Source organism: Pseudopipra pipra, chromosome 18, assembly GCF_036250125.1.
Source record: "Pseudopipra pipra isolate bDixPip1 chromosome 18, bDixPip1.hap1, whole genome shotgun sequence".
NCBI lineage: Eukaryota > Metazoa > Chordata > Aves > Passeriformes > Pipridae > Pseudopipra > Pseudopipra pipra.
The window spans coordinates 4,761,984-4,784,079 of NC_087566.1; the positions used below are offsets into that span (position 1 = coordinate 4,761,984).

A 22,096-nucleotide genomic window follows, 5' to 3' on the forward strand; every position below is an offset into this window, starting at 1 on the left:
GAGCCCATCTGCCTTCTTCTCTCATCCTTAAAATATGGCAGATGGGAAATTTCTCGGTCCCCTCTGGCATCAGCAGCTCATGGGGTGTGAGGGTGTTTGGCCAACACTCCTCCTGCTGTGACCACACTGCAGCTTTAAGGGTAACCTGCATTTTCCCAGCTATGAAGCCACGTTCCTCCTTTCCATGTATACATGACTAAAAACACTTTTTAAATCGCACCCATTATTAGGATGTGTTGATCTTCCAGTTCTGCTGCACTGGATGTTCCCTAATTCAGAGAGGAAAATGTGGATAGTGAAGGTGGGATCTGCATTCCCATTGTTTTGTTCTTGCACTGGCCCTAAATATGTTGGTAATTTTGCATTGCTTTGGTTTGGGTTTGTATTTTTCTTTCAGTACAATTGTACTTTGGGCAAAGTTGGGAACACAGCATCATCAGTGTGTCCTACCGTGTGTCCTGGGCTTTCAGGCACTCAGCCAAAGCTTCTGACTGTCAGTTCTTAAAGTTCTTCATTAGCTGCCTTTGTTCCTTGGATCTGCCTGCATTTTAAGCTTTTGAAACAGGAGAGGGAACACATTAAATAAATTCAGAGATTAATGTGGTTAATATTTTCTGGTGACTGCATTTCTAGTAACCTAGATTTAAGTTTAATTATTCATCTCCAAGGAAAGCACTGGACAACAGTGCTAATGCTTGGTATAAATGGTATTTGTTTCTTCACCATCATTGCTGGGAAAACACTGTTGCTGTCACAAAGAGGTTAGAAGAGACAGGGGTCTCCTGTTTGCCAATGTTTGTTGCAACACTTATCATTCCTGTAGAAATATGTCATATGACAAACTGGTTACAGTCCTGTAGGGCACAAGTGACTTCTAGAAATATGTATAAAACCCCAAATCCAGAACCAAGTGAACTTAGAGACATAAATTTCCCATGACAGCAAAAGAACAGCATTTCTGCAAAAAGACTAGAAGAAACCAGGAGATCAAACTGAGGAAAGGAGAAGAAAGTGGAAAAGAACGAGTGGAATCCTCTGAATTGTAATTGTATGTTGCATATATTCAATGGGGGAGGATAATCTATTTGTTATTAGAGATCAGGACTGGGAGTTGAAGAGCATGGTTTCTATTTCTGGCTGTGGCACAGCTCTGTAGAATAAATCTGCTCTTCAGAGTTGGATTTCTATGATGAAATCCTTTATCCTTCTGAAACTCAGGTCATCATTCCTGTGCTCTCAGAAACATTGATGTAATATTTGCTGCTGCTCAAAGCACTCACTGCAGCCACTGCAGACCTGGAGAGTTGTAACTATTCCTTTTATATGTACTTTAGGACCCTAAAAATCTCCCAGTGAGGTGGAGACAAGGAATACTTCTCCCTTTTGTAAAATTACTCCATTCTAACTACCTGTACTTGGCAATTACATAAGGAGAATGTGCTGGATGCAGGTCCTGTGTTCATACATCTAAAAAAACATTTTTAAGCACCTTGGAATCTTGCAACATGGGAGAACTGCATAGGACAGGAGGGAACGGCTGGAGCTGTGTCAGGGCAGGGTCAGGTTGGATCTCAGGAGAAGGTTCTTCCCCCAGAGGGTGGCTGGCACTGACCAGGCTCCCCAGGGCAGTGGGCACAACCCCAAGGCTGCCAGAGCTCCAGGAGTGTTTGGACAATGCCCTCAGGAACAGGGTGGGATTATTGGAGTGTCCTGTGCAGGGCCAGGAGTTGGTCTGGATGATCCTCGGGGGTCCCTTCCCACCTGGGATATTCCATGATTCAAATGAGAGCATTAGAAGCTGGTCACAGAGGTTCTCTTGCCTACTTTCTGCAAGGTTTTCTTTTCTTTTTAACTCTGTTTCTTTTTCTTTTTCTTTTTTTTTTTTGCTGGCTTTCAGAGGACGTAAGGCAAAAATAAAAATGAATAAAAAAATGTTCCCTCGCATCTTTTCATCTCGGAGCTGCTCCCATGTCCTCTGCCCACCATACCCAATCCAACCTCTTTTCATGCTCAAGTTCTCACCCTGCATCCTTCAGCACTTGACCCTGTAAATCATGCTGCCTTTAATGTTTTCATTTTGAGGAAATGAAGCTCATTCCTTTTCATCTTTTCTATTGTTTGAGCTACTTAATTAAGAATTAGATCTTTGTGAATGGCTCCTGCCTGTCTGTAATCCAACAGGAACCTTTCCTTGTTTTAATCTCTCCCTGTTCATCAATTCCCGTGTTCTTCCCACTGTTCTGTTTGATCAGTGAAATAATTGGGGGTCTTAGAGATCCAGCACTTCTTAAATATAATTCCTTGATCTGCAGTTGGTTGTAACTTCCAGGAGCACTTTCTCAGCAGGTATTTCTGCCATGTAGCTTTCAGAATTTAATTCAGTAATCGAATATCTTTTGGCTAAAAGTGAACCAATACAGCTCTCCCTGGTGGCATGTTTAGATCCACAGACTGTGCAATATGAAACCAGTTTGATGGGGGGAATGCACTTGTCTTGTCCTCCTGGAACAAGACAGATCACAGTCTTCTGCCTTGATTGTCTGGGTATCATCCAAATGTCAATTAGACAAGTTCTGCAAGTATTGGTGTAATACCCTTTTGGACTCAACTGGAAGATGTTTCATGCAACATCCCATTTTTTCTCACTGTTGTAGATGTATATGATGGCTGGAGTCCCAGGTTTCAGGGGGACAGTAAGTGGAAATCTTGAAAGTTGTCAGGGAAGTTGGTTGTCAGCCATTCTCATCATCACCTTCTGACCACGGATAGGCAAGAGTTCAAAGTGCCAAATGAAGATATTTTTTTTTAAAGTTACCGTAACAGGACCTAGGAGCCAACTATTGTTCTTTCTGTTTGCAGATTGGTGCTTCTCTGTTTGCCAGCAACATTGGCAGTGGGCACTTTGTGGGCATAGCAGGAACAGCAGCAGCTAGCGGGATTGCCATCGGAGGCTACGAATGGAATGTAAGTGCCATCTGTGTGAGTGGATGTGTTTGGGACGTGAGCATTATCTGCAGAGCTCATCCAAAATAACATTGCCCAATAATTTAACACTGTCAGAGTTTGTGCTTGGCAACACTTGTTTTCTGCACAGACCTGCAAGAGCCAATATAATCTACTGTTAACCTGTCCTCCTTGGACCTTGTCCAAGCCACTGGAAAAAGATGACTCTTTCCTGTTGGATGAGGCTTTTTAGAGAGCATTTGAACCAAATAAATCAGTGGGTTCTTTTCTCTGTGCATATGTTTTGATTTCTTCTCAAGTATTTTGATTCTATGACTTAAGTCCATGATTCTATGATTCTGTTTATGAAGAACCCTTTCAGACTCCAGGATACTGGGAAGAGTTTATCAGGTTTGTAATCCACGATAATTTTTACAGCATTTTGCTATGCAGGAGTTGTTGAATGGGCTTTGATTTCTTCACAGGCTATTAAGAAATTTTGGGCATCCCTCACAAGCACCTGCTTTGCAAAAACCTTTTCCTCTTTACTCTCTCCTTTTCTAATTAAATGTGTGTTTTTCTCAGGGTTGCACTACAGGGTAGAGGTGTCCAAGCTGACTTTAAATGAGCTGCCTGGAGTACCAGGGGCAGTGTTAACTGCAGGGGCACAGGGATTCACAGCAGCTACTTCAGCCCATTTCCTTGTATTCTCAGGCTCTGTGGGTGTGGGTAATAATGTCCTTGTTCTGCTTAATTCACCTTCGGGGAAGGGATTAGGCCGTGACACAAAGGATTTAATGAGCCTACACAGGTCGATACTTCCCTTGCATTTAATTCTAAGCAGTGAAAGAATCACACCAGCCTGAGGGGTTTGGCTTGTGTTCCTTAGCAAGGAGATGGTTGTTGCAAATACTCAAGTACTGGTATGATATAGATGTTTAAGGAGAAGGATAAAGCCTAAAATGAACTGTATGAGATGTGCACAGTTAATCTGTCAGCTTTCTCTTTTTGATTGTATTAGGCTTGTAACAGACCTGATTTTCTTTCTTCTTCTACCAAAACAAAGCAAAACAAAACAGAACACAAATCTCTAGGGCCCACATCCTTTTCCAGACATCTCTCCCTCTAACACTTAATCTCCTGGGAGATTCCTTCTGTGCTCATATCAGTACACGGGGTACAACAGTTGTTGTTTAGGAAGCAGCAACAGTACATGTGTGTGTTTGAGCAGACTCTGCATATTCCTGACTTGTGACACAGTGGGAGTGCTGGGCAGGTTCACAGACATGGGGGAAGTATTGCTCTTCACTGTACAACCTGATTCTCCTCTTGAAAGTACTACTAAATTTGACTGTTACCATCCTTGTGTTCCACTGAAATTATTTCTAATTTGTATCAGTATGACAGCAGAAGCCAACCAGGTATTTCTTGTCCATCTTATGGTTTTTATCTAGGGGCAGAATTTAAAAGGTACAGTTAAAAGGCCCTCTAAGCCCTGTGGGCAGAATAAATACTGAGTGCAGTTCTGACAGCAGGAATTTGTTCTGTACTTATCAATTTTCATATGCACAGCTGTATATCAGAGAGCATTCTAGCCATTTACATCAGCAAACTGTGGCACTGCAATCCTGGAAGATCTGTAGTTCACAGAACACACATGGTAACACAAAATATATCATTAAATGGGAGTGTGGACATACAAAACATTTTACAAATTGCGGGTGGTGCATCCTGTACAGTGTATGAGATTGTTGTAAAACAGTCCATCTCACAGAGACCCTGTGCAGCAGGCAATTAATGATCAAAATAATGATCAGAAGAAGTGCTGCTCTCCACAGTACCTCCATTTGCAGGTGTTGGGACACAGCACTGCAGCAGAGCTGACTGGGAGTGGGAAAGTTCCTGCATTAGTGGCTCTGGGATCGAGATGCTGCAAATAGGTCCCAGGTATCAGGCTTCACCTTCCTAAATATTTCCCAGAATAGTAATCCTGTGGGCTGGTTGCCTTTTAACCCTTGTTAAACCAGGCTCCCTGGGCTTGCTCTGAAGAGGGCTGGGACAGTCTGGTGCCATTGGTGGAGTGGTATTTTGATAGTGGAGGGCAATCCTGTGAGCAGAAATCAGCTGTTTTTCTAGAAAATATGGCATTATACCTTACAAAGCTTTTAGCTTAGATTTTATTCCCAAATTTTCAACTGTAAATCAAAGGACAGAGCAGATCCTCCCTCACCCCCCTGCAATATCTGGGTTTATGTGGATTCAATGGTCTCCACCTTCTGTTGGGGCTGATAACTGGTCTTTGGGAGTGGTGTCAAGAGAGAGGGGCTAATTCAACTGTTCTTCTCTTGACTGCAGGCTCTGATATTTGTGGTGATTCTGGGATGGGTCTTTGTCCCCATTTACATCAAAGCTGGGGTAAGTCCAAACAGTGCTTTACACTTGTCTTTGCTGCTCATGTTTGCAGACCAGGTCTGGAATATTGCAAAGCCATGATGAATGGCACAAGATCTGAGTGTGCCAGAACAGTGCTACATTATGTCTGTGCAATGGAAAAATGAGGATTCTCTGCTCTAAGACCTGAGCTGAGAAGTACTTGGTGCTTCCTCCTTGTTCTCCCTTGATTCCTGGAGCTGCTCTTCCTTGCAACTGCATTTGCAGCTCCCCCCCTTTTTGTGCTCCACTCTCACAGTACCTGAGTTCAAAAAATCTTCCTGTGGTTTGATCTGAACCTGTTGCCCCTGGTCTGAAACCTCTCTCCCTCCCCAGGTGGTCACAATGCCGGAGTATCTGAAGAAGCGTTTTGGTGGGAAACGGATCCAAGTCTACCTGTCAGTCCTTTCCCTGATCCTGTATGTTTTCACTAAGATCTCAGTAAGTAAAACTTCTACAGCATTTCTTCTATCCTACATTGATCTAAAGAAAACAAACCCCCATTTACAATATTGCTCACACAACTGGTCATTTGTTTCTGGTTCGGAGCCCTTGGTTGAATTAACAACTGTAAAAGTGTGATTTTGTCCTTTATTCTGTCCAGTGAGACTCTGTAGCCAGATCTGTGCTGCCATCCAAGTTTTTTCCTTCCTGACAATGTCTCTTGATGCTTTATCTTTCTTTTTTAGAGTTTACTTCTACTTACGCTCCCCTCTAGAAATGTCAAAGTGGAGGGAAACTTGTATTATAGTCTGTTATCTTAGGCACTCATGAAATCTGTGGCAGGAATTTTTGTCCTTAGGCTTCATATTTATCCACTGATAATGGCACTGAACATGCCATCAGTAATATAATACAGATGAGGGAAAAGAGCAAAGAGGGCTATGGATCAAAAAAGAATAATAGGAATTAGAAAATGGAAGAGTGGGAAATGCAGAAGCAGGAAATTGTAACAGCTGAGGTGAAAGAAGTGGAGATTCTTTTAATGGGCAAGTGATTGGTGTAATGTTTCAGGTGCTATGAAGTTAATGTTTATTAAGTATATGGATATGTTTCTGGGAAGTAGTGAAGAGAGCTGCTATTTCCCATATATCTTAAAACTACCAAGCCTGTAAAGAAGTCCACAGTTCAGGCAATCCTCAATCTGTTGTTTTGCAGAAATTGCCATGGCAGATTACTCTTTGCCCTCTGAATGGGAGCTGAGTGATAATAGTGCAATTTAAGCTAAAAGATTGACCTTTTGCTCTCATTCTCACATCTTTGTGATAACTGATCCTTAGGGAGGTTATAAATTAAACAGCTTGGTGCTGTGGAGTGGGACTCAGAGCTGGATTTCCGGATGTATCAAAAGGATTACACAGTTTGCTGCAGTTGTGCTTAACCATCATAATCAGAAGTCCCAGGTGTAACACAGAGTTCTGGCAGCTCCAGCACAGAGCAGCTCCTCCCGTCGGTGACTCACATTCCCACTGGGAACACGTGTTTGTCACGAGCCTGTCAAGGTGCTCCCTGGGCTCTGAACTGACTCTCTGGCTTTGAGTGCCAGCCTAGGCCATTCCAGGTGTCTGATTATGGGAATTTACCCCATTTCAGTTAGTGTCCTTCCAGGAAAGACAGGTTCTGCATTCAAGCTCTCAGTGTGGTCATGAGGCTGAACACCTGAACCTCTCCTGCTTCTGTGGTCCTTGTTATGAGGATGCAAAGCAATAGCCAAGGGATCCCCCTTGGGCCCCACTCTACCATTGGCCCCTCACAGCTTCCCATCACCCCATGTGTTCCAGGTATGTGTGTGGAGGTGCCATGGAGCTGGGTCTCTGTGCTGTGCAGGGGAAAATCTAGTGCACAATTTCCTCTGTTTCTTTTGTTCCCCCGCCCCAAGCAACTCTCACAGTGTCTGTCCATGTACACTGAGGCTCAGGTTCAGCAGGGGCAAACAGGTCTCTATGTCACTGTATTTGCCCAGTGCAGGATTTGCCCAGGACTAATCTACTTGCTGTATCTTATTCAGAATGGGCAGAGCAGGCAGTCCTTGGAGGTTTCAGGTGGTGTCAGGGGATCTCAGAGCAGGTTTTGCTATGCCATGCTATGCAACAATATTCCCCAGTGGTCCCTGAGGAACCAGCTCCAGAAGCAGAAAGGGAAGGGCTGTTCCATCCTGGACTTCTCCAAGAGTGCTGTGTGGAGAGGTGCCTGCCACAGGGAGATAGCACAGCCCTCTCTTCCCAGAGACACCCTGTGTGTCCAAACATGACAGTCCATTGCATTTTACTTCCTTGACTACTGCCTTAGCAAAGGCTCCCCTGGGATGGTTGGGGCTCACTGAGATGTGATAGAGAAGGATGGGTTTCTGCCCTGCCCTGCCCTGAACAGGAGATCACACCCATCAGTGTGACTGCAGTGATACTCACTGCCCTTAGCCTTGTAGGAGAGTGGCATCTTCCTTCTGGGGAAGTTGTTTTGTGTGCTGCTTCCTGGATGTGTTAAAAATATCGTGTCCTGTACTTAATAATGTAACGATTACAGTGCTTTCCAGTGAACAGTGTCACACACCAGGTCGTGGAACTCCTGCCCTGCTCCTTCTGGCACAGTGCCACCATGTGAGGGTCAGAGTCCCTTTGCACACCTCTGCAAGGTCCTCACCATTTCTCTTTTCCTGCACATTTGCTGTGGTTTTCATTGGTTTCTTACCTTGCTTTGTGGCTAATCAGCCAGGTGTTCATCCTTGGGATCAGGGCACATGTGCTCTCTGAGCCCAGAGGATTTCTGTCACTCAGGTGCCTCACCTGTATGTGCTTCCTACGCATGCAGCACGTTGGGAGGAGTCCCACAGCAGCTTTCAGAGCCTTGTTAGCCACTAGAGTTGCTGATACTGGTCATTACACCAAAGGGAAGGGTGTAGTAAAAATAAAATTTTGATGGACAGTAATAGACTAAATTATGACATGACCAGAGGGAGTTAAGGTCTGAATGCTTTTGAAGAAATCAGAAATTATAAACTGAAATTTCTAAATCTGTCGCAGCATTTTCTTTTCATTCATTGTGCATAATTCCAGTAGTAAATGTTTGGTGTAGACTTACCACTGGGAAGAGGAAGAGAAGGAAAACCTCCTCCTAGGACTGCACAGTGTAGGGGTTAAAGAGCAGGTGCCCCTGCCCTGACTCCCACATTCTCACTGCAGCTGGATTCACTCAGCTGCCATGTGGTTGTGTGCCTTTGCAGGAATAGCTTGCAATGTAAAGGAAAAAGTCACTCTATTCAGAGATCACATAAAGATTAGCAGTGTCTATAAAAGAGCATAAATGGAGAAATAAGGAAGTATGGGAAGGCAATAATCTAACTGGGAAGGAGGAGCAGTGGAGCTGGAAGATAGCTGAGCAGTTTGAAAGAAGCTCATACATTACTCAGGATGCTCAATAATTAACTATACATTTCTTTCTGGGAGTCGTTTTAGGACCATTAATATTTAATGATATGTAGGCTAAAGCCAAGAACAACAAAAGAAAGGTCTGGGACATGGGCTGACCAGTGGTGTGAAGAGATAGGGAAAAAATTACCATAGAGAGAAGGGGGAAAGGATATGGTCTGATAGCCACTGAGGTGAGAGCTGAAGGTCCTGGTTCCTGGTTCTGAACTAAAGTCTATAAGAAATCTGCTCCAGAGGCAGAGTTTTGGGAGTGGGATTGTGATTCACACTCTGCTCCACAGTTGTTTCCTGCATGCCAGGGCAGTGGGGCTGCAGAGGTTGGGGCCTCTTCCTCGTTCGTTCCTCAGCCGGAGCTAGGGGTGAGGTTTCCACATCTCTGGAATGAAGAGGGTTTTTCCATGTGGCAGCTTCCTGTAGCCAGCCTGGAGAACAGTGTGTGTGCCCAGCTGAGGCAGCAGCAGTGCTGGTGCCTGCTCTGGGATCCCAGGCTCTGCCTGCCCTCGGGAACCTCCCTCCTGTGTGGGAGGCTTTGCCCCAGGGCATGGCCACTGTTGGTCTTTGTTTCAGGCTCCTGAACCCCACTGGGACCTGCAGGGTTAACTGAGGGTAGAGCCCTCCTACAGTGCTGAGGGACACAAAGCAAGGTGGGCAGGTGGGGTTGGAGAGCAGCCCATGAACTGGATGCTCAGGAGCAGCCTCTAATGAAAACATAATTTACAGTAATGCATCACAAGTGCACTGGGGCAGATTATTCTGATTGCAAACTTGTATAAAAAACACTGATGCAAATTATCTCTAAATCAGGAACTGATTTAATGTGATTAACATCCCTGTGCTACTCTGAAACCTGAACAATTCCTTTCTTATGCAAGAGCTCAAGGTCTCTTCCCTTAGTCAACTGATGTAGATTCTTCTGACAGGAACTTAAAAATAGAGACAATACAAGATGTTTGCCTTTAATGCAAATGCACCATTTGTCCTGAACCAGCAGGACGAGCTACAGCACATGTGTGTGAGCAGGAAAGGAAGAGACTTGTGCAGTAGCACTGATTGAAGAGAACTGTGCCGTGTCCTGGAGGTGTCTCACAGTCCATCCCTGCACAGGCCAGTGAACGTGGCCTCAGTTTTAAGCAGTTTTTTACTAAGCTGTCTCTCAGTCCCAAAGCACAGAGCAGCAAGGTGACTCTGTCTGTGAAAACAATCTGTTCAAAAAGGTCTGGAAATACTTTGAGAAGTGTTGCACCCCTTGTACTGGAACTCCCACAGCCCTGAGGGGAGACTGGCAGGTGTATGGAAATGGCTTCTGTTTTCTTTTTGATTTGTGTGTGCAGGACTATCAGGGGCACAGTTGTGTATTTCAGTGCCCTCATCATGGCTGTGTAATATGTCATTGTCAGGAATTTAAATGTTGCATCTGTGATTTTTTGTTTTCCAGGCTGACATATTCTCTGGAGCTGTATTTATCCAGCTGGCCATAGGGCTGAATCTGTATGTGGCCATAATTATCCTGCTTTCTATTACTGCTCTTTACACCATCACAGGTGAGTTTACCAAGCAGTCTGATACACCAAAGAAGTTGGGGGAGCCAGCAAAAAAGAGAAGAGGGAAGATGGGGAGGAGAGGAGAGGAGAAATGGAAACCTGGAAGGGGAATTATTTACAGAGGTCTTTGAAAGAGAGAGGTGGTGGGAAAAGTATAAAAAAAAAAAATTCCATTGAGGCATTTGCACAGGGCTGACTTATTTGTCCTGACTTATCTGTCCTGACTTTTCTTTGCCAACAGGTGGCCTCGCAGCTGTGATTTACACAGACACCTTACAAACATTCATCATGGTACTGGGATCCTTTGTTCTCATGGGATTTGGTAAGTAAATCAGATGAACTAAACTGGAATGTTCAATCACAAATCCTGCAGTGGCTGTGGAAATGAATCCTGCAGTGTGAGACTGGTACCTTAACCGGCAGGTTTCACTTCATATATCTATTTATCAGGGAAGAAAATAGGCATGCTGCCAAAAACAGGCACATTGCCAAAGCCCTTTAGTCACTGAGTCACTGTTTCCTAAGCACAGGTGTGCATAGGGTAATAAACAGCATCCCATGACACCACAGGACTTGTGATGGCTAATGAGGTGAAAGTGGAGTTGTTTGCAGATGATGATGATACTCTTGAGAAGTTCAGAGAGTATCTTGTTTTAATAAGATTCTAATTTCATAGACATTCAGATGCTAAGGCATGAAAATTCCTGATTCAAAGTGAAGAGCTGTTGGTCACACTGCATGAATCTTCCTGTTTCCAGCTTGTGTTAAACAACCCAAACACCTGAGCATTTTAAGGAAGCTTTGCAGCTGATCTGTGGGTGTCACTTTGTCACCAGCTGGACAAGAGACACAAAGGGAATGTTTATGGATGGGACAATGTGTATGTCCAGAAGACCATATGCATTTTAAAACAGAAATGATGCTGTTAAACTGAATTTAGGAAGGGGTCATAGGAAAGAAAGAAGTAGTGATAAGGCTCCATGAACTTGTGGTGTCCTTTCTTATCTTTCTAGTTACTCAGCGCTTGGTTTTCCCCTGGTGAAGTTGAAATTAAATTATTCCACCACTGTTACAACAGAAATAACTTTAGACTGACCTAACCTGGGAAGACCCTGCCTTAGGTTCTCCCTAGGTCAACATGTGTGGAAAAAATGTATCACCTCTTGGCAAGGCCTGTGGAAGAGATGCTGGAGCCCAACCCAGCATTTGTGAGCTCTGCAGAAACCTGACAGGAAAGGTCACTTTGGTTCTTGTTGTGGGAATACTTCCAAACCCCTGTGTGTGTTTCCTGACACTGCCCATGTCAGCAGGTTGGAATTTTTACATCCATATTGAGGAGGTTTTTCTCCTCACGTTCTCAAGCTCCATTTGAGATTTCAGTAATAAATCCTTTAGCGCTACTTTTATTTTCTATTTTATTTTCTATTTTGCAGCCTTTAAGGAAGTGGGAGGGTACGAGGCTTTCATGCAGAAGTACATGGAAGCAATTCCATCCAACACCTCCTATGGGGGCACTGACATTGATCCCGAGTGCTACACCCCCCGGCAGGACGCCTTCCACATCTTCCGAGACGCCGTCACCGGAGACCTGCCGTGGCCAGGGCTTGTCTTTGGCCTCAGTGTCCTGGCCCTGTGGTACTGGTGCACAGATCAGGTAATGTGGCAGCAGGATGCCTTGGGAATGCCCAGCACACAACTCCAGTGTGACCTTCCCCCCTGTTATGCAAAGCTGGGCCACAGAACTGGCCGTTAGTTCAAGACTGGTCAGTGACTTTCCAGTTCCTGGTTTCTAAACCCCTCTGACATGTGATAAAATGGAATGGGTGTTCTTTCAAGTCTTCCTACACACCTATGCCCAGCACATCCTCCTCCTTTCCCATTTCTTGTGTGTGACCATGTGTGCAAACACAGAGAGGTTGTACTGTGAACATTTGATTAGGAAACCACACACCAAATGACCCTTATTAGAGGGTTCCCCTTTCAGTAAGACAAATTTGTTTCCTATTTGTGCAGCTTTTATCTTTGCATGCGCAGTCTTGGAGAGATGTTCTTTATATGTAAGGTCTTTCAGCCTGGAGATACTTCCCCAGTCTTCCTCCCTTCTCCCTAAAACCTACTGTCCAGTTTCCCCAAGAGATCACACTGACATGAGTAGAGAAAAGTGTGCTCCTGCACCAGCCCTAGCAAGTGATCTGTCTGCATCCTGAACTGTCAGAAAGATAATCTTCACAATTTCTAAACAAAAGAACAAACCCCCCAATGTAACTGTATCCATTGCTCAGGCTATTCCTTTCTGCCTTTTTAGTCTATCTGCTTTTCTTGTGAGAAGTCTTAGCTTTTATACACTGGATAAGTGATATTTTGCTTTACTTATTTCAAATATATACTTTGATTTTCACGTAGTTTTTATGTTTCCTGGTGGCAGAAATGCTAAATAGGCTTTTTTGCTGTCACAGAGGTTAAGGAGCACCTTGTATCTGGAAAGTGGCATGGTGTGATCAGGGAAATGTTATAATTCCCATATCTCACTGACAGGTTATTGTCCAAAGATGTCTCTCTGGCAAGAACATGTCCCATGTGAAGGCTGGTTGTGTCATGTGTGGATACCTCAAACTCTTGCCCATGTTTATCATAGTGATGCCTGGAATGATCAGCCGAATTCTGTACACAGGTATGCACATGGAAGCAGAAATGCACATTTCTTCTTGCTGCCTACCTTTCATTGCCAACCTCTGTGTCCTTTCCAAAATACCTGTTAGATTGTCATCTGTCACTCAAATTGTCCAGGCACCTGTATGCACAAAACCTAACTGCACTGTAAGAAGCCACAAGTCTTGCTGTTTTCCCTGATCCCAGATTTCCACTGTTGTTATTGCTGTTCATTTTAGTGTCCCTCCCCAGCTGTCTGACTGTTACAGCCCCACTCTGACTGAATGAGTGGGAAATGCTGGCCAGGTTGGGTACTCCCACTGGCATTCAGAGGGACAGGGCCATCAGTCCCAGACTGCAGGATCTGGGCCGTGGCCAGTCCTGAGGGCAGTGTGGGGAAATGCCCTTTGCCCATCTCTGACCAGCAGAGGGTCGGGCTGGGTTTGGCAGCAGGCAGAGGAGAGAGCTTCAGGTTGGAGGGAGTGGGCTTTGTGTTCCTCTGCTTGTTTTTCTCCTTTTTCTCCTTGCTCTCCTTGTGTTGTTCAGTCCTGCTCTGACCAATTAGTGCTGATTTTATTTTGACCTGCAGCACTTTTCAGTATTCCTTTAGAGAGGAAAGGAAGGAAAGAGGCTTAGAATCACCTTCCTCCCTGCCAGCAAACCAAGGATGATACCAAACATGTCAATCTGGTGGTTCGACACAGAGATACATTTTAGAAGCTCTACTAATTTGGGAGCAATCTGTTGTTTACATGACCTTGTCTAACTGCCTCGTTATCCTCTCCTCAGATGTGGTGGCTTGTGTTGTGCCTGAAATCTGTAAGCAGCACTGTGGCACTGCAGTGGGCTGCACAAATATTGCTTATCCAAAAATGGTAGTGGAGCTCATGCCAAATGGTAAGACACTGTCTGTATTTGTTGTTTCTTTGTTTTAGGAAGGGGGAAACTGCCAGACTGTAAAAACGAGTGCTAGAGGAGTCCAAGACCCGTATTTAGTTCCAAAATTGTTGCTAGAACTATGTACTGTTAAGCAGAGGGGCTGTCTGTTTTAGCTGAAGCTGTGGGTGGAGAATAGCTCCACACTGACAGTGTCAGTTCTCAGCTGGAAAACACTGGGTGATGAAGCAGTAATTGAGCTCCCTTTCTGTGAAGGTGAAAAGTTACCTGCTTTGCCAGTGATTTATCAAAGACTCTCTGTGGCAGGACCTCCGAGTTGCAGGCCCACACCTGCAAATCTCCTGCCAACCCCACAGAGGTGGGAGCTGGCTCAGAAGGCCAAAGAGACAGGTCATGTTCCTGTGCAGACCATGGCACTTCCCTGACAGCTTTAGCACTTCCCCATATATGGTGACTGTTGTTCATAGCAGTGCATGCAGTACTTCCCCACACTGTGTGGCCAGACCACACCACCTGGAAAAGTGGCTTACTCTGGTTAAAAAATAGTGAAGGAAACTTATTTTTTTTGGCAAACACCTGGCTCACAAATATACTGCAAGCAAGTGAGCACTGACCTGCAAACAAGACAAATTATTTTTATAACTCTTGGGAAAAGTCTGCTTGGTATTATTTTCTTTTTATTCCAGCATTTAATAAGACAGCATTCACTAAAGAAGTACCTATGTGCTAAAAGCTCGAGGGTTTCCCTGTCACTGCTTTAAATAGCTTTTCCCAGCTCAGCAGACATTGCTCTGCTTGCTTTGCAGGGAAGTGTCAGGCAGGGGTTTGTGTCAGGCACGGGAATCTGCCACACACGCTCAGAGCTGGCTGGGAAGGGGCAGCCAAGCTCTGTGGATGGGGAGGTCCTGAGGCTCTTCACAAAACGCTCATCCCAGTTCCCTTGTGTCTGTGTTCCAGGTCTGCGGGGTCTGATGCTGTCAGTCATGTTGGCCTCCCTCATGAGCTCCCTGACTTCCATTTTTAACAGCGCCAGTACTTTGTTCACTGTGGACATTTACACCAAAATCCGGACCCGAGCGTCTGAGAAGGAGATGATGTTGGCTGGCAGGTGAGCGCGGCCGCCCTTCCCCGCAGCACCGACGGTTCCCGGCTGCCTCCTCCCCGATCCCCAGGGCCGGGCGGAGCCTGCCTGGCAGAGCTGCAGTGGCCTCCTGTGGCCAGAGCCGCCGTCCCACCGCACCGGCTCCTTTTGGGAAAACAGACTGATCCCAATGGAATCGACTGTCCATGAAGTAGCCAAACTAATTCTCGGTGCTTCCCACTACTGTTCGAAGGGAATTCCTTTATTTATCTTCCCAGGCTTCATGCTGCAGCATCAGTGAACTAGTTCTAGTTGATATGCTATTGATTTGACTCTGGATATAACAAACACAGGAAAAAAAGTGATTTTCTATGTTTTGATTGCATGTTTTGCTGTGTGCTGATGGATATTTGACCTACACAATACCCAGCTTGGATTTCTATTGTTTGTTCAGTGCTAATTGGCCATTATAATTGATTTCACTAGCTGAAATACAAAATGAACATGTAAATTATTGATTAATTGCTGGGTTTTTTTTTCTTTCTGATAGATCATAGATACTTCTAAACAGATGACTAATTGAATGTCTGGCTGTGTTTACAGGGCATTTATGTTACTCTTAATTGGCATCAGCATTGCCTGGGTTCCTGTGGTTCAGTCAGCTCAGAGTGGGCAGCTCTTTGACTACATGCAGTCTGTTACCAGCTACCTGGGACCTCCCATTTCTGCTGTTTTCCTGCTTGGCATCTTCTGCAAGCGTGTCAATGAGCCGGTAAGTGCCCACCGGGAAGCAGGAATGCTGCACGTTCCTTGGGCATTGGGAGAACTGCTCTTTTTGTTTACTGTCTTTTATGAGCAACTTCTTCCTGTTTATTTTGATCCTGGTATGGCCCAGGGACTCTGTGTCTCCATAATCCAGGGCCTGAGGCTTCAGAGAGGAGTTTGAGAAAAGTTCTTTGGTAGTCTGAGAGATAAACAGTCACCCAGGAATTCCTAGATAGCTCAGAATCTTAGGTTACCTATCACTTTGCCAAGAAGAGTATAAAATGGATAATTTATGAAAATCTGTTCTTTAGAAGTAATCTTTTAGGATATTGGTCACCAAACTGCTCTACCAAACAAATCACCTTGTACCTGTCCTGTCCAGTTGAGTTTTTCATATCTCCAGGAATGGAGACTCCACAGTGTCTGTAGGCAGCCTGTTCCAATGGTCAATCACCCTTACAGTAAAACAAAAAAAAAGGTTATGTTTAAAGAGAATTTCCCATATTTCAATTTGTGCCCAGACAAAGCTCTCTGTGTCTATTATGCTTTGGCTGGAGTGCTGTACACCAGGCAGCAAAACATCCACCAACAGTACTGAGAATTAGCTTTTAACTAATTACTAACAGGGCTGTTAGAAGATAAACCAGACACATATTTTGGGCAGGATGACACACACTGCTGGCTGGTTCCATCGTGCCAGAGCTGTCAGGGATTTAGCCCTCCAAGGTAAAAGGACATGAGAGCAGCCCTTGGGGTGTGCAGTCTGTGGCTGGAGCCTGTCCTGTAGGAGAGGATGTGTGGAGACAGCTGGACTTTGAGAACTGGGCTGGATGGGGTGTCCTCCATGTTCTTTCTCTGAGCTGCTGTTCATTGCCCCTTTCATCTGTACTAATGCACTGAGCTATAAATAAGGTCATGGAAGGTATCCCTGTACCAAAGCCAACATAACATACAACTACCTCCATGTTTACTTCAGCAATTTATGGAGAGCTTATTTCCATGCCTGGAATTACTCGTTTTGATACTTCTTGTCACACCCTTGTCTGCAGGGTGCCTTCTGGGGCCTCATTATTGGGCTGCTGGCTGGATTGAGCAGGATGATTGCAGAGTTTGTCTATGGAAATGGCAGCTGTGCGAACCCTTCCAACTGCCCCTTCATCATCTGTGGGATTCACTACCTTTACTTCGCACTGATTCTGTTCGGGGTTACCGCCATCGTCATCCTGGCAGTCTCCTTCATGACTAAGCCCATTCCTGATGTACATGTGAGTATCACTGCAGTTCTGCTGCTCAAGAAGTGGAACACAATGAAACCACCAGTTTTAAACCCTGGTACTTGGTGTATTACCTCTCCACATTTCAGCTGCCTGCAGCACACAGTTCTTGTAAGAAAGCCAAGGAAATTGTCTTCCTTTATCTGTCACAAATCTTCAGTGACTCCTCATTACCTGAGACATAACAGACACTGGGGTGCCATGCTCTTAGAGCTGGTCCACGTGCTGGCCAGGCTGGTTTGTCTCTGTAGATCCACTAAAGTCCTTTTGTTCCATGGCAGCTTTACCGCCTGTGCTGGTCCCTGCGGCACAGCAAAGAGGAACGGATTGATATTGATGCAGATGAGGAGCAGGACAAGGCTGATGAAAAAGATGAGGAATCAGGTAACTGTTGAATATCTACAGATTCTGCCAATGTATTTGAGTATCCCTGTTTCATTCCTGAAGAAACATTAACATGCTTGATATCAAAAGACACGCTCCCTTCCAACAACAAAACCTCAGCCCTCCCTGTATTTCAATGACTCGTGAGCTGCCGTTACCAATCACCCAGTGTAAATCAGAAGTGAAGAGGGTTTGAAGGGAGAAGCCCTTGCTCTCCAGGGTAGCTGGGTGGCAGCTCTAGGGCTAAACCAACGGCAGTGCTTTAGGTCAGAGGCATTGGCAGCAGTGTGTGTGCCTCCAGCATTCCAAGAGAATTCACCTGGAAACAGTGGGTTGTAGTTGAAGACACCATGAAAGCAAACTGCAAAAACACCAGTTCTCTTTGCTGGGTTTTGGTTCTGCTCCCAAGTTTCTTTTAATCAATATCCTCAAATTTATTTATTTGTCTTTTAATTAAAAGTGTAGAAATTATTGAAAAAATTGAGCTTAAGCTTTGCAGCCTGGTCTGCTTCTCCAGTACCAGACCAAGTCTCTGGGCTGTAAAAGGCCCAAGTGATTTCTGCAAAAGGCTCCTGTGGAACATGTGGAACATTTCCAGGTGAGCTGTGAAAACACAGTATTAACTTGATCCCTGTACTGTTTTGTACCAATGTGTTTCCATTAACTGTGGCCATACATCAGAACTGCTCTGTTGATATAGGATTGCCCTCAGCCCCAGCGCTCAGTGTGTGCCGTGATCCTTGTCTGTGCCATGACCAGAGTGTTGTTCCTTCCAGTTAACGAGGAAAGCCGAGAGGAACCTGGATGTGTAAAGAAAGCCTACAACTGGTTCTGTGGCTTGGACCAAGAGAAAGGCCCCAAACTGAGCAAGGAGGAAGAGGAGGCCCTGAAGAAGAAGATGATGGACACAAGCGAAGTTCCCCTATGGAGAAATATTGTGAATGTCAATGGCATCATCCTGCTGACTGTGGCTGTGTTCTGCCACGCCTACTTTGCGTAACTCTGCTCCCAGCCCCACACTGCTGCACTGCCAAGGAAACTGATGGCTTGTAGATTTACACAGTTAGACACACTTAATGTTTTCATCATCCACACTGCTAAAAAGTCCGGGTGATTTACTCGCTGATTTTATGATCATAATTTCAACAATCTGAAGATGAAGGCCACTGGGATTTCAAGAGAGAGAATTTCTGTTTAGACACTGAACCAATGCAGGGCTAACTGAGGTTCAGAATTTCCATCCATTATTCTCTCTGTTCATAATACATTTCATATTTTAGGTTCAGAACAAGGCTGCGTGAGCCATATTTCATATCGGGGTTTGTGAACTACCTTTTAGGGTTGATGATGCTATTTTGATTTTCAACCCTTCTTCTGATCTCTCAAATTTCTTTTTCCTTAGACTATGATAATTTGATTACAAAAAACCTGCAACCATTGAGGGACTGTATTACAAATTCCAATTAAAACATCACTTTTGTCCCTCCAAACATGGGATATTTGAAGTACAGGATTTATATGTATATCAATATATTTGACACTATATCTAATTTTCCATTATCACTTCTTTCCCTTTTTTCTCACTTTTCATTGGGTTGTGTTTCTCAGTCATCAGTGGAACACTAACCTCTGAATTGATGGCATTTTGTAATTGGGGAACACCTCTCTCGATGATCCTAATAAGAATTCTGCTTCCAACAGATCTTCTGTTTTACGCCTAACTTCTAAAGGTCCTCCTCTCTTGATATTTTAATATGTACCTATACTTGAATGTGAAGCTTTTTATACAAAATACATATATTATATATACACAGGCAATACGTTATATACATGCACTATATATATTATATATATTTAAAAATATATTTATGTGTGTATGTGTGTGTATATATATATATTTATTTCTTACTGATCAGTTCCCACCCTGGGATGTCAAGGACCTCATTACTGTGGGGTTGGTGTCAATGTATTGCCTCTCTCTCTGGACTGTGCTACAAACCCCACGCCCACAGAATGCTGAGCTGCATTTTGCAAATGCATTTGAGGGCTCTGTGCTGCTTTTCTGCAAAGCTATAAATCCTTCTCTGAAGATTTCACTGAGAACTAGAATTCCTGCTGGCTGGCAGCATGAGTTAGCAGTTCATGGAGGAGAATAGTCACAGCTGTGGGATATCAGCTAAACCAGGCTGATTGTCTGCACTTGATAAGTTTGGTACCAGCTGGGGACACAGGAAAAGGCAGATTTAACACTTCAAAGCAAAAAGCAATAGATTTTCTTTTCATCTCATTCAGCTTCCTGGGGAATCAAGTGTAACAAGAAGATGTTGGTTTGCTTAGTCAATCTGCACCACAGTTCCCTGTTCCTTGTTGCATTGTCCCAAAGCATTTCAGAGGATGGTCCTGACTGGAACAAGTGCAGCTGAAAGGGAAGGCAGTGCAGTCCCTACATGTGCCACACCACTGCTGCTGCCTCCTGCAGCTCTAATCACTCTCACTTCATAATCCTCTCACAGCATCTCTGCTTCGTTTGAATCTAACCCAAATGCTCTGGATTCCAGAACTGCTGCTCTTCACTAGAACTGCTGCTCTTCAGCACAGTCCCTGCAGTACCCTGAAGGGTTTTGCACAGGCCAGATCTAATCAATGCTACAGAAATACCAGTGCAAGCCTTTTTTTCTTACACTTAACACAACAATAGAGTATTTTCAAGACCGTGGAATTAATTATATTTGATGAACTATGAAGAGTTGTATGTATTAAAGTACTTGTATATTTTTAAGTGTTTGGTGTCCACAAAGTGATGGGATTTTTATATGATATGATGGAAGACAGAGAAACTTCATTTGGTGTCTAGATTTTGGCTCTGGGTAATAGTAATGGATGAAAAACAAACAAGGAGGACTTCACTGAGGATTGCCCAGATCCCTCCTTGTCATCCTTTGCTACAAAAAGAAAAAAAATGGTGAAATTATAGAGCTATTTGGATAAAGACAAATAACACAAGTGATTTCCTGGCAGGCTGAGCAGCCTTTGGATGACCTCCTGGTTAATCAGGCACCATCACTTCATTTTCATTCCCAGGACTACAGAATCTTGAAAATCTAACCTACAGTTTCCCAGCAATGTCCCCTGTATGTCCTCAGCAACCTGATTTCATTCCAGTCTGAAAACTGGATGTTGTAGAAGGAAGAGTTCAAATGTTTCCATAAAGTTTGACAGCTGCTGCTGACTCCTCTCATTTTGTAGAATTCCATAGAAAAATTGCCTGATATTGTGAACAGCTGATAAAATTTTCATGTTCAGCTTAGCATGAAATGCCCCCTCAGGTCTGTAGCTGTTGCATTCAAAGACAGTTTCATGACTTTGAGGAAGAAAGTGGCTTTTCTTCAGTTCTCAGGGCAGCTCTGTCCATGTCCCAGCTGCGGTTGGGACACTCAGACTGAACCCAGGAGCAGCTGAGGCTGTCCTGGGCATTCTCATGCTCTGGGGGTGGGAACCCTGAGCACAGGGTTGTCCCCCACATTTGACTGTACATTTCAAATACTTCTGGGTAGTGGTGAGACTCCAAATAAACCTCTGGCTCAACAGCACAAAGTACCTGGATGGCATGTACAGCATAACACAGCTCTGCCTCAGGGGATCTTGAGACATCCCAGCTTATCCTGTCAGGTAAGACACAGGGTTACAGCTTATTTTGGAGGACCTTAGTTAGATATACAGAATTATTTAAAATGAACTACACAAAATAAAACAAAAAATTCCCCTGGTAGCACTGTCAGCCAGTTAGGACACTGCTCTGGAAAGAACACACACTAAACAATATCTTCCATTTAAGAATTACTACGTAGTTCTTAGGCCAAGTCCTGGAAAAGGGTAATCACTGTTCATTTATGTTTTAATTTTTCTGTCATAAAAATGTATCCAAGTATCTCACAAATGTTTAGTGTTAATGATCATGAGAACGCTCTGTTCTTGGAACTCAGAGTTTGGGTTTATTCCTCTTTGTTACTGAAGTGCTGGGGGAGGGAAGGTCTGTGCCTTAGCTTGGAATACCTCTGCAGTAACCATGGTCTGGTTTTAACTGAAGGATCTGTCCCTGGGAACTGGGACATGGCACGAGGCTGAGCTCTGCAGGTGATGCTGCTGATCAGAGCCCCAGCTGCAGCCAGGATTGCTGATGGCCTCCATCCTCACTGCACTTCCTAAGCTGGCAAACCCAGGAGTGTTTGTGTGAAGGAAAAGCCGACCCAAAACCGAGGAGCAAAGGTAAATGATAAATCCATGTGTTACCAGGGGGGACTGGCACCTGGGAGGAGAGCTCTGGAGCCCCAGTCACTGTGTTTGAAGAGCACTTGAGTTGTTTGAAGTGTTGAGCCAGAGGAGGGTTTCAAGCTGACATTCCTGGGGATAGGCTGCACAGGGAAAGGCTGGTCCCAGGCTGTGGGGTCACAGCAGGGCTGGGGGGGGTTAATTTATTTAATGACCTCATGTCCCAGCTGCAGGTGTCTGTGTCCTGCTCCTGCAGTGTTCTCTGGGGAGCAAGGAAGAGAGCAGTGATCACAGAGAGCTGCTCTTGTGCTGGGCTGAAAATCCAGGGGCCCAGATCTGCTAAGAGGGCAATACACCACTGAGAAAGAGGGGAAATGCAAAAAACCCTGACTGCTCATCTTGTCACCTACCATAGGCAGCTGTGAAAAAGAATAATTC

At 44.6% G+C, this 22,096-nt stretch overlaps 1 protein-coding gene across 3 annotated transcripts in view; it reads left to right on the plus strand.

The window, feature by feature from the left end:
* The window catches only part of SLC5A1 (solute carrier family 5 member 1), a 53,459-nt gene extending 33,291 nt beyond the window's left edge, over nucleotides 1-20,168 (plus strand). For all 3 annotated transcript variants that reach the window (XM_064675443.1, XM_064675442.1, XM_064675441.1), the window contains 13 exons: nucleotides 2,860-2,964; nucleotides 5,299-5,358; nucleotides 5,710-5,814; nucleotides 10,234-10,339; nucleotides 10,581-10,661; nucleotides 11,773-11,993; nucleotides 12,875-13,010; nucleotides 13,778-13,885; nucleotides 14,843-14,993; nucleotides 15,570-15,738; nucleotides 16,781-16,996; nucleotides 17,287-17,389; nucleotides 18,166-20,168. In XM_064675443.1, the coding sequence (XP_064531513.1) occupies nucleotides 2,860-2,964; nucleotides 5,299-5,358; nucleotides 5,710-5,814; nucleotides 10,234-10,339; nucleotides 10,581-10,661; nucleotides 11,773-11,993; nucleotides 12,875-13,010; nucleotides 13,778-13,885; nucleotides 14,843-14,993; nucleotides 15,570-15,738; nucleotides 16,781-16,996; nucleotides 17,287-17,389; nucleotides 18,166-18,389 (1,785 nt within the window). In that variant the 3' untranslated portion in view covers nucleotides 18,390-20,168. The remainder of the gene's footprint in view (nucleotides 1-2,859; nucleotides 2,965-5,298; nucleotides 5,359-5,709; nucleotides 5,815-10,233; nucleotides 10,340-10,580; nucleotides 10,662-11,772; nucleotides 11,994-12,874; nucleotides 13,011-13,777; nucleotides 13,886-14,842; nucleotides 14,994-15,569; nucleotides 15,739-16,780; nucleotides 16,997-17,286; nucleotides 17,390-18,165) is intronic.
* The last annotated feature ends 1,928 nt before the right edge of the window (nucleotides 20,169-22,096 follow it).